This window comes from Rattus rattus, chromosome 4, assembly GCF_011064425.1.
Source record: "Rattus rattus isolate New Zealand chromosome 4, Rrattus_CSIRO_v1, whole genome shotgun sequence".
NCBI classification, from domain to species: domain Eukaryota; kingdom Metazoa; phylum Chordata; class Mammalia; order Rodentia; family Muridae; genus Rattus; species Rattus rattus.
In genome coordinates, this window is record NC_046157.1 from 23,532,239 (window position 1) to 23,549,508 (window position 17,270).

Consider the following 17,270-nt stretch of genomic DNA (forward strand, 5'->3'; position numbering starts at 1 on the left):
AGTCAAAATACCTGGTGTGTAGTGCATTACCTTTAAATTCCATAACAAAATGGAGATTTAAAAAAAAAAATCTATCTCCTGTTTTCCTGTCCCTCCCAATTCCTTGTAAAAGGACATGGATTTTCTGGTTACTGAGAGAGAGGCCTTTCACCTCCATCAAGGGCAGGATGCCTGGAGATATCTTGCTATGGGGAGAGCATAGGAAGAAAGAAGGAAGAGCGTCTTGAAAAGGAAACAGTATCTACTCATGGGGTTGCCTTAAGATGAGGAGGGGACTCCCGTCATAGCTCCATAGCATTTCATTTTCCCACAGGCATTTAATTCAGCCAGTGGAGTCTCAAGGGTATTGCGAATTAATTATTTTGGTCAGTGCTATCCCTTTAAGCTGTTACAGTTTTCTTGTTTGTATTGGATAGCTGGAAAAAATCAAGCCAAATTCATATAAGAAAGGTGAATTAATTGTTGGTTTTTCATTACCAAATAGGTAAATCACTACTTCTCAGAAGCCCTAGTAACTACTGTGTGTACATTATCTGGCCTCTCTGTAACAGTGATCAGGTCCCTTTTCTACACATCTCAATCCGAATCCCTGGAGGAGCCCATGAATTTAGAACATTTTTGTGAAGTGAGAACATTCAAATTCATTTAAAACCTGACTATTTGCCTAGGAAGGCAGCTCACATCAGTAATCCTAGCACTTGGGAAGTAGAGGCAGGAGGATCAAGAGTTTCCGGGCCAGCCTTTAGCTGCAAGAGAGCCCGATAAATTTAACTTAATAAATAAAGTCTGCCTATTAGCAGTAGCTATGACACTTTAAAGCCACCTTTCTTTTTGACTTGCTCAGTTTCTGGGTTACTAGTACAGTTAACTACACTTTGCTCTAGAATCTAAAATAGCTTTATTAATCTTTGTAGAACAGTAATTCTGAGCCAATGGTGTTGTGAGTATCTTTATAAAATTCAAGTTAAAGTTTTTGTCCCCGGAGGATTGCTAAGAAACTCAGTGTCCTTGACAGCAGCTCTGGCAGGTTAGCCTCAGTCTCACATTTAAGCTCCTGAGACAGAAATTCGGTCCAAATTGGTAACTGTGTAGCACCTGGGTTCATTTGGGTTTAGGACTGGATGGTTACAGGTTACTATGCAGTCTGTTTCTGCAGTCAAAGTACCTTTTATTAATAAGCTAGGATTTGACCCCTTAGGTGAAGGCTAGGTGAAAATAAGCCCATTTCCGGCCGGCTCTAATGCCTGCTCATTTCCCAGGCTCCCTCTTGCCATCCATGTCTTTGCCTGATTTCTTCATATTCAGGGAAATGAGAAAGGACTCAGCAGAAGTATATGGGGTAGAGGATTTCAGTAAGTAATCAAAGTTTGGTAAAGGGTTTAAGGGAAAATGATGACACTGTTGTAGCTTGGTGAGGTAGCTGCACTATACAATAACACCTATAATCCCTACATTCAGAAGGCTAAGGCAAACTGACCGTCAGCACCAGCTGGTTTAGGCTGCGTAACAAGCTATTGATATGTCCCCAAACTTGCCTTGTTTTTTATGTCTTATATTAGGTCCTAAGCTAAGAATAATTTTTTAATTATTTTATAATTCATAAACAACTTATAAATAAATATATATACTTTAAAATATTTTATGGTATTTTAAATATATAATATTTTAAATACACATTTTAAAGTAGTTATGTCACTACTACATTGTAGCTTTAAATTTTTGGTTGGTGTTACAAAGCCTAAAATATTTCCATGTGATAAATATACTTTGGAATGCCTTAGATAAAATACATCTCTGATACCATTTAGAAAGGTCTTATTGTACATAATCATTTTTTGCATTTTAGAGGCATTGAAATAAAGTTTATTTTTTTTGTTTATGAGCAAAAGGAGAAAGATTCTAGATCTCTAGAGCAATGTGCAGATTTACTTGGTGTTGGTATGTGCGCTTACAATTATGAAACTGTTTTAGGAAATTGAATCCAGCAACTCTGCTTTCCCCAGAGTAACACCTGTCTGCTAACTTCCTCGCAGTTCCTGTTCCATCGCCCGTTACGAGTGTTGAACCTGCTCATCCTCATCGAGGGCAGCGTCATCATCTACCAGCTGTACTCGCTGCTGCGCTCGGAGAAGTGGAACCACACGCTCTCCATGGCACTCGTTCTTTTCTGCAACTACTATGTTTTATTTAAGCTCCTGCGGGACAGAATCGTCCTAGGCAGGGCGTACTCCTACCCCTCAACAGCTACGGACTCAAGGCAGACCAAGCTGCCTCTCAGCAGTGAGGGAGAACTCAGATAAAGATATTTTCATACGATCTATTTTTTCTTGCGATTTTTATAAATATTTAAGATATTTTATATTTTGTATACTATTATGTTTTGAAAGTTGGGAAGGGCAAGGGATATTAAATGTATCCATAAACAAGACGATGTTATCTTTCATGTGTTAGTATATTTGAATATTATACATGAGAGGCTGCCCCTTCAGTAAAAGATTGACTTGTTTGTCTGGCTCTGGAGTAACATTCACTTAGGAACATGGTTTGCATATCACTTGACATGGTGTCTTTGGTGTGTCTGTTTTCTTCCCAGTCATTTTTGTTATCTTTAGTCCCTCTCCTGGCTGTAATTACTGCTGTAGAAAAGCAAATCCACCAGACGGATGGAGTACCCACCCCCGCTTAACTTAGCTGGTTAGTAGTACCGGGTAACTGCAGCAAAGTGAATTCAAGTCTTGAGTCCGGTGCTCTTTTTGTCTACTGAAGCAGTGCCTCTGCTGATCTGCTCGTGAGATTCTTCTGAGTGATCTCCCCTTGTGTTCTACGGTTTGCTGTCACTTTGCCTGACCTTTCATGGCTTTCACTTCCAAAGATTTCCCTTTTACTCTTAGTTATACGTAACAATGCTTTCCAAAGACGGGAAGTGTTTGGGATGCCCACACGCATGAAGGGGAAGACATGAGGCTGGGTCCCTGGGAGAAGCTGAGTGTAAATGCCCTGGGGATCACCAGAGTGTGGGGGATGGAAGCTGTCAGCCGGGCAAGCCCTCAGCAAAGCAGCCTTGGGGCACTCTAGCTGCCACCTCTTTACAGTGGCGGTTTGCAGTTCTGAGGGGAGGAAAACACAAGGAGTGGCTGCTTTGTCTCAGAATTTGATCTATAGCCAAAATCTGTGTTGTAGATTTCATACTCAAAGGCTGGAGATGCAGCTTCACATTAATGTACTTGCTTCATGTGCACCAGGTCTGAGTTTGTTCCCCAACAGTGCAAAAAATAAGTAAGCGTCACACTTGAGCCCCTTCGTATTCGTGAGCTTTAACCTCCCCACTGCCCTTGCTCTTGGGAGCTGATGCACTGTCAACTTCCTGTCGTACAGGACCAAAGCCAGACTGCCCTGTTCTGTGCTGGCCTCAGCCATTTAGACTTTGACGCTTTGGATGATGTGAATGTGACTTGTAAAGCCAAGCAAGCAACCTTGTATTCAAAAGCTTAATTCACAAAACAGTTCTTGAGGAGTGCTCGAAAGGAAAGGGTTCAGCAAAACAAACAAAAACAAAAACAAGAAAAAAAAAAACAAAACCAACCCATTCTAGGAGAGAGAGAGAGAGAGAGAGAGAGAGAGAGAGTGTGTGTGTGTGTCTGACACCCTTCATGTTGCAGCTAACCATGGCTTTCTTAGTGTGCTTCTGAAGTTTGAATTATTTGATAGCCAGCCTTTACCCACTCAGCAAATGTAGTTTCCTACCAAGTGCTGTAGAGGCCCTGGGGCTTAGCAGTAGGAAATGCTGTAGCTTACCCTGAAGAGATGTGAGTTGTTTAATCAGCCAGCTTCTATGCCCAGTTTCTGGTAGAAATGATGAGTGCAGTAGGGAGAAGTCAGGGCAAGGACACAGCAGAAATGGCACCCATTAAAGGCATATTCTAAGTAGTACAGTAGGGTTTTCATTTAGAAAGCTGTAAGAATGCCTGAAGTGGTTCATGACTGCCAATTGTTGAAAAGCATCTTTGAGGAGAGTTTTTTTTTTTTCTCTTTAGAAAAGTCTTGCAGTCACAGCACTCCCATGTCAGTCTCTAGAAGGAAATGTTACGTGTGTATCACCATGGCCAGCTAAGGAGATCGTTTGTTGTTTGAGACAGGTTTCTCTGTGTAGCCCTGGTTATCCTGGAAGTCTATAGACGAGGCTGTCCTTGACTCAGAGATCCATCTGCTTCTGTCTCCTGAGTGCTAGGATTAAAGGTGTGCACCACTGCTCCTGGCTGAAATGATTTTACTTTTAAAAGGCAGAGTCTTAAGAAGTCGCCCAGGCTGGCCTTGACTCATGATGCTCCTGACTTATCCTCTGCAGTAGCAGTAGGTGTGTGTGTGTGTGTGTGTGTCCCCGTAAGTGAATGTGCTTTTGGAAGTCAGAGAACAACTTTTGGGAACTAATTCTCACGTTATTCCAATTTTTGGATCGAAATCAGGTGGCAGATGGCAAGCGCCTTTACTCACGGAACCATCAGCCGATTTTTCAGCAAAGGTCAGACACAGCAAGATACAGCTTTGTGTTCTAGGCACAGTGAGCATACAGCTCGCAGTGCGCCAGAGTTGAATCTCTCCTCTATGTGGAACCAGAGATTCCACTGGGATTACCAGGCTTGGCAGCAGATGCCTTTATATCTACTAGGCCAGCCGAAGAGCTTCGTTTTATAGCAGTAAGGCCGTCGGCTTTAGATGGGAATGCGTTTGTACACTGGACCGAGGCAGAAGCAAAGCAGAAGGTTGCTGGTGCATTAGCTTTCTTGCTCTTTAAATTGGCTGAGCCTAAATGTAATTGTGAGGAAAGGGGGGCGGGGAAGTGGCCATTTTTCTGTACTTTCCTTAGGACCTTGAAGGTTTGCTTCTCATGACTAACAATGTAGGCAGGTCCGGTGGCCCATGTCTGTAATCCCAGCACTGGGAACGTGTTGGAGAACAGTGAGTTTGAGGTCGGTGGGGTGCATAGTGAGGCTGTCTCAGCAGCAACAAGGAAAGGTCGCATGCAAGTTGGTCCTTGTGTGTACCCAATACCCATGGAAACGGCATTGGTTCCTCTAGGAACTGAGTTAGAGATACATATAAATCACCATGTGGGTGCTGGGAATTGAACCCAGGTCCCCTGGAAGAACAGCCAGTGTTCTTAATCCCTGAGCCATCTCCCTAGCCCCTTAGACTGCTCTTTTAAACATGATGAGAGCTGGTTTGGCTGAAAGTGTGGCACAACCAGCAGATGGCCGCCAGGCAGTTCAAATGAGTGGAAATATAAAAGCCAGGTGTGCACAGCTGCCACCTGTGCTCAGGAGTCGGAGGCAGAAGGATTCCAGGTTTGAGAATGGTGCTGTTAGAATAGTGGTGGGCCAGGCACTGGTAATCTTGTACAAATGGAATAAACTCACAAGAACAGAAGGTTCTAGGAAGAGGAGAAATTTAGGATAACGGAATACCAAGGGCTGGGGAGACGTTCGTTCCGTAGAAGGAAGTGGAGCCTCGTGCCTAAGCTAGGAGGACATCTTAGATTGACTACATCGTGCCTAAAGAGCAGTACATGTTGAAACAGCTTGGACCATGTGTTTTGGTAGTGAGGGTATTTTGTATGAAACATGAAGAAGCAATGCTACAGGAATGGGAATGAGAAGCTGGAACCTTATGTCCTGTATAGAAGTCTGGTGGCGTAGGAAAACAAAATACCCCTGTAGAAGTCTCTAGGCTCCTCCCACATCCCAAGCCCCACCCACTTACATGTGATGATGTAGTCCAGGATAGGAAATGTTGCCCTTAACCCTTTCTAGCACTGTATGACCACTCAGTCCTTAGGTTGGGGTCTGGCTCAGTGGGCAAAAGCCTCTATGCAAGTTCAGATCCCCAGTACCCACGTGACAGCTGCATAGGTGTGTCGGGCCTGTCTCTAACCCCAGCCGGTGGTGGTGTGTATGGTCTCCACACACTGCGTAAACATGCATAGGTGAGCGCACCACACAGCCCACCCTCAAATCCAAAGCCCTTAACCCATTCCAGCAATAGGGAAACAGCCTGTACCCGTGCAGTGGGCTCATAGTTCCTCTTAAGCTACAGAGTTCCGCACAGGATGTCAACTTACTCCGGGGATTTTGGTTAAATGACTAGTTTAGAGGGTGAAGTTGCAAACAGTTGATTATTAAGATATAACAGAAACAAGCTTATGGAAACTGGATGTGGCAACTCAAACGTGAAATCTTGACACTTGGGAGGCTGAAGCAGGAGGATTGTTGCAAGTTCAAGGCCAGGCTAACCCACAGAGTGAGACCTTATAAGTTTGCTTCTCTTTTTGTAAAAAAATAAATTGATGTGTATGGGTGTCTTGCCTGCATGTGTGTCTCTGCCCCGTGTGTGTGACTGGTGAAGTCAGATGGGGGCATAGATCTCCTAGCACTGGAGTTATATACAGTTCTGAGCCCCAGCTGGGTGCTGGGAATCCACCCAGGTCCTCGGCAAGCACAGACAGTGCTCTTAACTGCTGAACCATCTCCCCAGCTACCCGTATCATTTTTTTTTTCTTTTTTTCGGAGCTGAGGACCGAACCCAGGGCCTTGCGCTTCCTAGGCAAGCGTTCTACCACTGAGCTAAATCCCCAACACCCCCCCCCGTATCATTTTTTTAAAAAAGCAAAACCAAGGTTTATGGGAGATTTGTGAAATCTGACCTTGAGGTAACAGTAACAACAAAAGTGATGTCGCAGAGGACAAACCGGAACTATGAGTCTGATAACATGATTTACTTTTCTGTGTGTTGATCTTGGTGACCCCATGTCCTCAACCAATAGTTCCATCCCAAGAATTATATATGATTTATTAGAGTACATTTTAAAGCATAACAATCTTTTAATTACACTTAGAGGTCTCTATGGGTAGCTTTAATATATTTTTTAATGAATAGAAAACATTTCGATTATATCTTTGGAAACATTTGTAGAGTTCAAAGACAGCTTGCAATCCCATGGCTGCCAACAGGGGCCTTTGAAAAAGTGCTTTACTAGGCAGAATTGTAAGCCAGAGACTACAATGGCATTACGTTGAGTCAAATCATCGGGGTTCATCCAGTGATGCATATGACTGGAGTCACAGCTTCTTACGTCAGCTACCTCCTCTTTGACCCACATTGAGAACCAGTTCCTGCATTGCTCATGTACCTCAAACTAAGTGACCGGTGTGCCAAGTATTTTACACTGCTAGGACTGGCGCTGGGCTCAGTCAAACGCCCTTCTTGCTTCTCCCTCTCCTCTTGCCTACAAAGGTGCATTTGCTCCCTCCTCCAACCTCGTTTGTCCAGGAAAGATGCTGGGGAGTATGGTCTTGTCATTGCCCACTTTGAGCTGACCCTCCTCTCTGAAATGCCCGAAATTAAACTCTTGGACAGCAAACCCTGAGATGCATGTTGTTAGCCAAGTAGAACCAGTTTTGGTAGAAGATAGTCTCAATCTAAGGAGAAATTGGATTTAGTAGGAACTTCCTCCATTCCAGTCCTAAACAAACAAATCTTATTTTCTCCAGGGCTTCTGAAGGTAGGAACATAAGGCCAGGTAGACAGATGACTTTCCAACCTCATTTTGACCCAACACGATTGCTGTGTGCCTAACACTCCAAGAAATTAAAAGTTCATCTTGGGCCTATGTGTGACTTCATCGACAGCAGAAATTAGACCATTGTTTGGGTGATCAACGTCTCTAAAATCCTTTCTTAAGGTGTGTGGAATCGGATCCCTCTTGGTTTCTAGCCAACAGTTAGTCCTTACAACCAGCGAGAGCCATGCAAACCCATCAGAAATACTTAGTTCATCTTCTCTTTGACCTTTGAAAACAAAGTTCTCAACTCCCATGTGTCTCACTGATACAGTTTATTGGACTTGCAGTTCTGCTTAACTAGATTGTTTAAAATTAGTAGGTCATTTGAATACTGACAGCAGTCCCACTGATGGTGCTAGTTGCTGCTCTTTTGCCTTTGCGTGGTGTCTAATGGTGGGTCTCTCCCTGCTCCCGGGTGTTTGATTTGTCCCTCTTCTCTCTGTGAGACCACACTCAACAGTGTGTGAGCGCTAAGCTACCCGGTGCTCTACTCCTAAGCTTTGGGTAAGTACTTGGTGAGGATGCTGACATTTACATTTTCAGTGTCTCCAGAATCCAGAAATTTCACTTGGGCAATACTTTGAATTTTAAGGCTTCGAGTAAGCTAGTATCTCATAACGAGGTCTTAGTCTTGGTTAGGTCTTTTCATATCCCAAGAGTAGAGAATAAAAACCAAATGCTCTTTCTCCAGCCCATTTTGGCAAAAGGGAAAAAAAATAGTCTGGGAGGACTGTTTTGTAAATAAATATGGGTTATTATCTTAAGCAAAGACAATATGCCAAGAAAGTGTGCATGTACGTGTTCTGTTTGAACTTTGGTCTTTGAAGTGAGCTACCCCGTTTTGTGGACTGGCAGTTGCTCAGAAGACCGGCTCTCTCGCTCTTTTTGGCACACCAGCAGGTCTTGACAACAATAGTACTTCTCCCTGACCCTGGATGGAAGCAAGCAGGGTGATTCTCACTTGGCCATGCTCAGGGATCCAGCATAAGAGCCCCAAGCTGGCCAAATGGTGACCCCCAGCATGTTGAGGGACAATTTCTTTGTCATGAAATGAGATTTTATGAGCACCAGGCTCACCCAGCCCACAACATTTATGACCATGTGACAGTTGATAGAGGAGCACACTGAGAGGCAGGGCACTGAGATGGTAAAGATCTCAAACCCTTCTGGATTGACTGGCTGAGAAAAACTGAAGTAAGGAACATTTCCAAACAGGTGACAGTGGGTCATCGAGACACCAGCATGTCTGTTCTCCTGAAGGTGATGTCATAAATGAATGGTGTCTAAGGGGAACGAGGCAGTCATTTTGGAATCAGCTCTCAGAATTTAAATCACCTGTCAGTGTGTAAATAATTGCTTCTCTGTCTCCCTGCCGATAAAAATACATCCTAGAAGTATTAGGAAACAGAACAGTCATTAAGTAGACTCAGTATTTTGTTGGGTACTTGGATCTTTTCCTCTCACATTCTGAGTGCAGTGAGTCCTTATCAAGGCATATGGGTACACTGAGCCCGACACCAAGCTTGTCCACCATATTTCTTGATAAGGAAGGGATGCACTTTTCAAATCTCCAGAACATGGCCACTTTCATCTCGCCATACCATATTTTCTCACCTTTCGTGACTAGGGGGAAATGCTGTGTGTCCTAAGACTTGTTGGTTGACATCTCTGTTTTTGTTGGTCCAGTGCTTTCCTCGACTAATAAAGCAAAAACTGAAGGCCTATTGACGGTTCCCCTTGCTTCTCTTGTGGGCTCACTCTCATTAGTTGACTCTAGGTATCCCTGCCCCAGGCATTGGCTTAAGAAAACAAGGGCTAGACTTCAAATCCTATCAGGGAAGGAATCGAGAGCATGAGAGCTGCAGTAGAGCATGTTTCTACATTCCCCCTGGAGATGACTTCAGCTTAGCCCCACAGCCAGTCCGGTGCTGGCTTCGTGGGGTCAACCCAGAGATACCGCTAGTCTTCAGAGAAACTTGTGCAATGACAAATTCTGGACAGAGTTGAGCCAGGCTGGAATCTGAAACGTGCCCCATTAAGCCTTTGTGAGGGAAGCACCAGAAAAGCCTTTCAGCGGGTGTTAAGGGACATCAGATTGGTTTATTGCATCTGCTTGCGTCCAGACAACAGTCAGAGCAAGTCTGAGCACTTGAGTGGATGGTGGACATGGGGGAATGAAGACAGAGGTGTCTCAAATCTGCCCTTGAGCAATGGCGAGAGGAGAAAGGGAGGGGGCCGCTGGCTAAAGGCAGTGTACTTCTGAGGACAGTGACAGATGGGGCTCCTCCTTGCCTCCTTACCCATCCTGCTGGGCCCAGACGAGTGCTGTAGAATGAAGGTGAGCTACAGTTTTCCTTCTCCTAATGCCTGGCCAACTTAGACACATCAGGTCTGTAGCAAGCCTGCTTTCCTCTATGACATGCGGCACTTGGATTCTGTCTGGCACTATTAAGAAAGCAGACCCATCATCCCTGCATACCTTGTAGTCCTCAGCTCAGTACTCAGCCTGCCTAGCAGTGGCAGGTGGAGTCACATTAAAGCCGGCACCAAGAAGCATTTGTAGGTGGGACCAGTCTGGGCCTTTGCTCTTGAGTACACATTCTGACTTTCTGGGCTGCTTCACGGTTCACCTTGGACAGGGCTTGCAGCAATCCCAGGGAAAGAGCACAAGGAAGTTCCCCTCCTGGAGATCTCAAGTGCATGTTAGTTAGCATTCTCAGATCTGCTGCTATTTGGGGGGAAGTAAATACACTCTGACAAAGCTTATTTAAAAAACTGCTCTAAAAGAACACATGCTTTAAAGAGCATAAAAAAGCACGAAGAAGCCTTCGTTCAAAACGGGAAGATTTTTCTGACTCAGGCAACAAAAAGAAAAAAAAAATTCTTTCTTTAAGGGCTACTATCCTAGCCATCGGAGGTGAGCATTCCATACTCTTCCCCACTTGCTCATGAGGACTTCCTTAAACCTCACTTTCCGGTCCTTGTCTTGACTGCTCTTCTTGCAAATGGACTCATGCATGGTCAGAGACAAAGGAGAGGGGGTGGGAGAGGGAGAGAGGAGGTGGTCAGAGGCAAATATAAGCCCAGATTTCGATGGCTTGTGCCTGGAGAATGGCCAGTTGATCCTGTAAGGACCAGATGAACCTGGTAACGTTTAGGGACAACAGCAGCAGGGTCAGCTGGTCTCATTCTATCTGCCGCCCACTCCTTCCATCCAGAATCACGGATCTCCGCTGGGGCTGGTAAAAACAGCTTGTTGAAGTCTCTAGCCTTTGGCCGTTCTTAGGGATGGTCATTTTATTCCTAAGCGTAACCCCTTCTGGCGTGACCCACGTGTTTTCAGCCAACTCTCCACAGAGAAGGCCAGGGGACACGGTCTGAGAAGGGCTTCTGATAGGGGACAGCAGGACCTTGGAATCTATCACTGCGGGTGAGGAAGGTAGGTGGTCCATGATGGGGAATAAGATTAGGCTCTGAGGTCTCCCTGGCCTTGGCCTGTGGGTAGGTTTCGGACCCCCAGATGCTCGCTCCAGTTTTGAAGAAAGAAGGTTGTCTTCTGACGGCTCTGTCTCTGATGTGCGCTTTCTGCACTGCCCCATTGCATCCTGGGAGGAGACCAGAGTGGATGCTCCCGGTTCTGCAGAGCAGAAGGACCCCTCAGCCACGCAGGACGCGGTGCTGGCCTTCCTCCGGGGTGCAGAGGCGCCTGGCTCTTGCTTTGGTTGCTCTTCCTCTGGGCTTCCCAGGGAGGAGGGAGAGTCATCTTTGGTGGGTTTCTGAGGGGTCTCAGGGGTTGAACCAGGTTCTTCCTGGTTCCTTTCCGGAGGCTGAGCCCCTCCTTCCCCTGTGTTCTGAGAGGGCAGGGGCTGTGGGATCTGTGTGTATTGAATCTTGGGTGGGATGACAGGAACTGCCTTGGCCTGGCACATTTTGACCATGAAAGAGGTTCTCACAGCTGACACGCTCACAGGAGCCGAATTCCGGCGGCCTGTCAGGGCATGGGCAACGATGCCCAGGTCCTGTGTGTCCTGAGAACTCCAGGGGGCTGCTTTACCTTGAGAGGAGCTCATCCAGATGACCTTGGTGTCCCCTAGTTCAGAGAGCTCTATTCCAGGTGAACTAAAGGAAGCCCCATTCTCAAGTCGGAAAAGGTCGGCGATGGGAATGGCAGAGTCCAGGTTGAGGGAAGACGGCCGGTGTTTCCCTTTCGAGGGCCCACACTCAGTGCTCTTAAGCTGTAACTTTAGGGGGTGTTCCCCAGGTGAGGTGCTGTCTTGAGGCCCAGGTGAACTCCCCTTGCTGCTATCTGGCCCGGGAACATCGTTGTGTTTAATCGGAGGGTTGCTAAATTCCAGTTGTGGTCCCTGCTCCTTTCTCTCTGCCAAACTGACGAAGTTGGTTTCTACTGGCTTGGGCTGTATACCGGATGATCCCTTCTGGCTGGGAAGAGCCTCTAACCCCTTCAGGCCAGAGAACTCTCTGAAGGCTTTTAGGGCTTTCTCTTCCAATCCAGCAATCTTAATTCTGGCTGACGGTGTCTGCAGAGGCTCATAATTCCTCTCTGTTTCAAGACTGGCACAACTGCTGGAGAAGGGAGCTTCAAGAGCCCAGTGGCTCTGTCCAGTGGTTTTGCTGTCTAGAGAATGGCTCTGGCGAAGGCTGGGCCTGTGGCGAAGTCTCCTCTCTAACCGGTGGCCCTGGGAACCTTGCGTCTGGGACTCCTGAATTTCTTTCAGGGTGGGAGAATGAAGGGGACTGGTCACCCACTGGGGCTCCTCCCATGGTTCTACCATCTCCAGGCCATGCTGGGCAGTGTCTATCACAGTGTCATCTTCGTCACAGTCTGAAGGCTCTTGGGCTGAATGGGAAGCATCTCCCTCTTCTTGTGGGATGACTTCAACCTCCTTTGTTGGGCTTGGAAGACCAGGGTCTTTGCTCTCGGGAACAGCCTGCTTTGCATCTTGCTTCTCATTTGGGCTTGCAATAGCCTCCTCTCTCTGACAGAGCCTAGGGATGCCAGGGCTGTCTTCGGAGTTTGGCTGCTCTGTGTAGAGATCTGTCCTGGAATCCCTGGATGCGTCTTCTCTGTCAGGACCTTCGTGTGACAGCAAGACTTGAGGCTCCTCCTCCAGAGGAGTTGGGGGAGGAGGAGCAGGAGGAAGTGGCGGGGAGAGATTTCTTGGGCCTCCTAACTCTATCCTAGCTGGAGAAGTCACCTTCTCAAACAGAAGTATTTCCAGTGGTGCTAGACTGGACGGGTCTGGGCTGACCGCCTGCTCAGACTCTGATTCAAGGAGGCTGCAGACTGGCTCCAGCTTCTCTCTGTTGGTGAGGATGGCAGTCTCCTGTATGCTCTGATTGGCTGAGTCCCTAGTCCATACCTCCAGAGGGGCGGAGCTACTAGGCAAGCTCTCAGGGGCCTCTGGGGAGGGAAATGGGGCCGGACTTGACTCAGTCATTGGGCTTGTCTTCTGAGCAGGGGGTGGCAATGACTCCTCCTCTGATTCGATGATTTTCAGTTCCTGTTGAATTTCAGGCCAAATCAAGGCTTGAGCCAAGTCATCCTCATCCTGAAAAACAGCAAGAAGAAATCAGTTACTTCTGAGCTCAGAACTCTGGATACTGATGTCTGCCAAGAGGCCAGTGAGCGCCAAGGAAACAGGAGTAGTTGCCAGTACTCTGAGCGATAAAGGAGGCAGCTTCGGTAATAGCCATGGTGTCTGAATGCCCACCATATGCCAGACATAGGTCTTCCTGTTTAACTTTTTCAGTGCCCTGGGAGATAATACTGGGCTAGTTGAATGGATTAAACTAATTACCTGAATCATAGAGGTGTGGATAGGACGGAGACCCACTCCTGCCCACTGTAGAGCCTGAGCTCCTCAGCCAGTTCTAAGCACAAGCTGCTGTATGTTCCAGCAACTGCTCAGCCCATGAGCTATGTCCCCAGCCTTCCAGTCGTGTGTAACGCATCCCTTGCCTTTCTTGCAACATGGAGTGATTCCCTTGTAAGGAGAAGCATCTCAGGGAGTGTCTTTAACCTCTGGAGGCGTGGAGTCTTTCTGGGAGGTCTGATCTGCTGCCGACTTCTCATCTCTTCACCTGGCTCTGGTTCTGGAGTGCTGAGGGTTAAACCTCGGGTCTTGTGCGTGAAGGTGTGCGTGCTACACCTCTAGCCCCCATTTCTCCTTTTATTTCTTTTTAGCTCTCCAGTATTACCTGGCCAAGAGCAATTGGATTTCACTTCAGTGCATTCTTTGAATGAATAGTTCTGCTTTGTCCACTTGACTTGACTGTTTTCTCGTTTCTTTACTTCACACAGCAGTTATAGTTCTTGATTTCTTACAGGAATCATGGTTATGCACGGCCCACAGAAGCAAATAAGCAGGGCTCAGAGAGGCTCGAGGGGAATGAAGCGACAGTCACAGAACCTGCACGGGTCTGAGCTAGGGCATCTGCATATCTTATGGTTGTGTAGCTTGATGCTCTTGTGGGACTCCCAACAGTGGGAGTGGCCATGTCTCTGACTCTTCTCCCCATGTTTAAGACTCCCTTCCTACTACTGGATGGCCTCATTCAGCCTTGATATGAGGGGATGTGCCTAGTCTTATTGTAACTTGCAATGTTATGTTCAGTTGATATCCCTGGGAGGCCTGCTCACTTGGTCTTTCTTTCTTTAAAAAATTTTTTTTAAATTAATTTTTATTTATATGAGTACACTGTAGTTGTCTTCAGGCACACCAGAAGAGGGCACTAGATCTCATTACAGATGGTTATGAGTCACCGTGTGGTTGCTGGGAATTGAACTCGGGACCTTTGGAAACAGCCAATGCTCTTAACCACTGAGCTATCCCTCCAGTCCCCACCCCACCCCCCTTCCTTTTTTTGAAGGGAAAAAGAAGAATGGACCTTGTTAAGGGGACAAGGGAGGTCAGGGGAGGGGCTGGAAGGAATGGAAGTAGGGGAATCTTTGGTCAAGACATACTGTATGTAGGGGTTGGGGATTTAGCTCAGTGGTAGAGCGCTTGCCTAGCAAGCTCAAGGCCCTGTGTTTGGTCCTCAGCTCCGGAAAAAAAACAAAAAAACAAAATAACAACAACAACAAGACATACTGTATGAGAGAACAGAAAGGAAGGAAGAAGGAAGAAAGAAAGGAAGGAAGAAGGAAGAAAGAAAGAAAGAAAAGACTATTTCGTTCCCTTATTATTCCATTCTTTCACTTTGCCCTGGATGTTGGCTTTTCTCCGTGAGGCTGGCAGCCCAAAAGGCGGGGACAGTGGCAATAATCTCGGCACTGCGGTGACCCTAGTGTTCAAGATTAAACACTGTTTATCACAGAGTGGGATCTGGATCTGGGTTCAGTGAAGGAATGAACTGATGCCTTTACTTGTTAACCTGAACTCACCCTCGTCTTCCAGCCCTAACATTATCTTCCTCAAAGCAATGCGGCTTGCATTGGGCTCTCCTCACCAGAGTCAACCACCAATGAATCTCTGCCAACGAAAACACGCCCAAACCCTTGCTCAAGCCTTCCCAAGAACACGCTTCACATCGGCTTTGCCCTAACTCCCAGCACACGGTCCTCTTGGCATCTTCTGGAAGCAAGTTAAAATGCTGAAGGCTTCCTTAGCCCTCAGCACATGTGTCCCCAGAAAACCTCCTCACACCTTCTCCGTAAAGACATCTCATAAAACCACCCATGGAAAATCCCACCCCTAAAGGGTGGACAAGGTTTGTGAGCTTTGGCGTCAGGGTTGAACGTCTCTAAAAACACAGACTAGAGCCTGGAAGCCTCTCAGATTTTATAGACAGCTATGGACAAGCACCAGGCCAGGATGTCTGAGGACAGAGAATGGGGCTCATGCATGGCCGTCATACTTGGGACTGTGATATAACCACCTGCCTTTGTGCAGCTTCTGGGTCCAACGCCAGTGCATAGAGACATGTCAGTGGTTCTGGGGCCAGAAATATTTGAGTTGTGTTTGCCTTAGGAATCCGAGCTGGATGGTTTCTTCCCATTGTGCCGGGGCTTCTCAGAGGCCTGCCACTAAGAAACCCCAGGCTGAGGAGTAGGTTTTGTTTTTGTTTTGTCCCTTTTGAGACAGGGTCTCTCGTACATCCCAGATTGTCCTGAATGGCCTTGAACTCATGTTCCTCCAGTTTCTATCTCTCTAGTGATAGGCGTGTGTCATCATTCCTGGCTGCTCAGCGAGACCACTAAAGACTCATCAAAAATTCCTAGGGGCCTAGGGAGATGGCTCAGCGGGTAGACGTGTTAGCCTTGGGATCCTGTGAGCTCCGTCCCTGGAACCCATGTTCAAAGTTCGAGGTGGCGGTGCAAGTCTGTAACCCGAGGAGTCCTGTGGTGAGACAGGAGGTAGCAAGAGGGAACCCGCTGAGAAGCCTGGGGGCTGGTCAGCCTGCGGCACACAGTGCCCGCAGAACCAAGAAAAGGGAATGCTGCCTTAACACGGCAAGAACAGACTCTCCAGAGCTGTCCTCTAACCTCTACACACACATGCGGCGCCATTCGTACATCCTGTGGCACACGCGCCGCTGCAATCACACATATAAAACTAATTAATTTAATTAGAAACAAATGAATCTTAATTCATTGATTCAATAAATTATGTGGGCTGGAGAGATGGCTCAGCGGTTAAGAGCACCCGACTGCTCTTCCAGAGGTCATGAGTTCAATTCCCAGCAACCACATGGTGGCTCACAACCATCTGTAATGAGATCCGATGCCCTCTTCTGGTGTGTCTGAAGACAGCAACAGTGTACTTATATATAACAAATGAGTAAATAAAAAAAATTACGTTTCTCTTGCAGAAAACCTTAACCTGTTTTTAAAATCTACTTTAAACTGTACCCTTTGTGGCTGGGAGGGGCGGAGTCTACCTTACCATCTCTTGAAGGAGCACTGGCTCGGTCCGCGCCCTGGGGCTCTCTTGTGGAGTGCTGGGCTTTGTCTGGCTGGCACCCTGGCTCTCTTCCATCGCCTTCTCTGCATTTGGCCACTTCTCTGGTTCCTTTGACAGTTGAGAGCCCAGGGATATATCCAAGGTTTTCTTCTCCAGTGGGGTACCTGGGTCTAGGGGAGGGCTTTGGTTACATTCTGCTCTCCCCAGGGCTTCATGTTCTGGCTTGGTGTCCTCGGTAGCTGCCTTCTTAGGAACAGAACCTGGGAGGAGAATGTGAGTGGTCAGTATAAAGGTTCATTTCAAGGAGGATTTGCAGGGGCTGGAGAGATGGCTCAGCAGTTAAGAGCACTGACTATTTTTCCAAAGGTCCTGAGTTCAAATCCCAGCAACCACGTGGTGGCTCACAATCATCTGTAATGGGATCGGATGCCACAGGACCACCTCGTCACTGCCCCGCCTCCCAACCTTGCTTTACAGGAATGGGGGAATTCTCTCAACTCACTGCCCCCCTCATTCTTTATGCTTTCTCCTGACAATGTTCCTGCCTCAGACCCAAGAAATCATCCACTCTGTTGGTTCTCAACTGGGAACCATTTTGCTCCAGATTTTCTCCAGCCCCCTGGGGACACTGGCAATTTCTGGAGAGATTTTGGTTGTCACAACTTTGGAAGAGATGAGTCCTATTGGTACTTACAGCACAGCCTTTTTAAACAGGATGGCGTGCCCCCATG

General features: G+C 46.9%; 2 protein-coding genes across 2 annotated transcripts in view; one reads left to right on the forward strand and one right to left on the reverse strand.

Annotated features, from left to right (window-relative positions):
* Positions 1 to 2,506, forward strand: part of Tmem39a (transmembrane protein 39A) — a 29,293-nt gene extending 26,787 nt beyond the window's left edge. The window contains 2 exon segments of the mRNA XM_032900202.1: positions 2,034 to 2,235; positions 2,238 to 2,506. Of these exon segments, the coding sequence (XP_032756093.1) occupies positions 2,034 to 2,235; positions 2,238 to 2,284 (249 nt within the window). The 3' untranslated portion in view covers positions 2,285 to 2,506.
* An 8,017-nt stretch (positions 2,507 to 10,523) lies between these two features.
* Positions 10,524 to 17,270, reverse strand: part of Arhgap31 (Rho GTPase activating protein 31) — a 113,268-nt gene continuing 106,521 nt past the window's right edge. Inside the window, exons 11-12 of the mRNA XM_032900203.1 lie at positions 16,522 to 16,799; positions 10,524 to 13,185 (exon numbers count right to left, since the gene is read on the reverse strand). Coding sequence (XP_032756094.1) covers positions 10,801 to 13,185; positions 16,522 to 16,799 — 2,663 coding nt within the window. The 3' untranslated portion in view covers positions 10,524 to 10,800. The remainder of the gene's footprint in view (positions 13,186 to 16,521; positions 16,800 to 17,270) is intronic.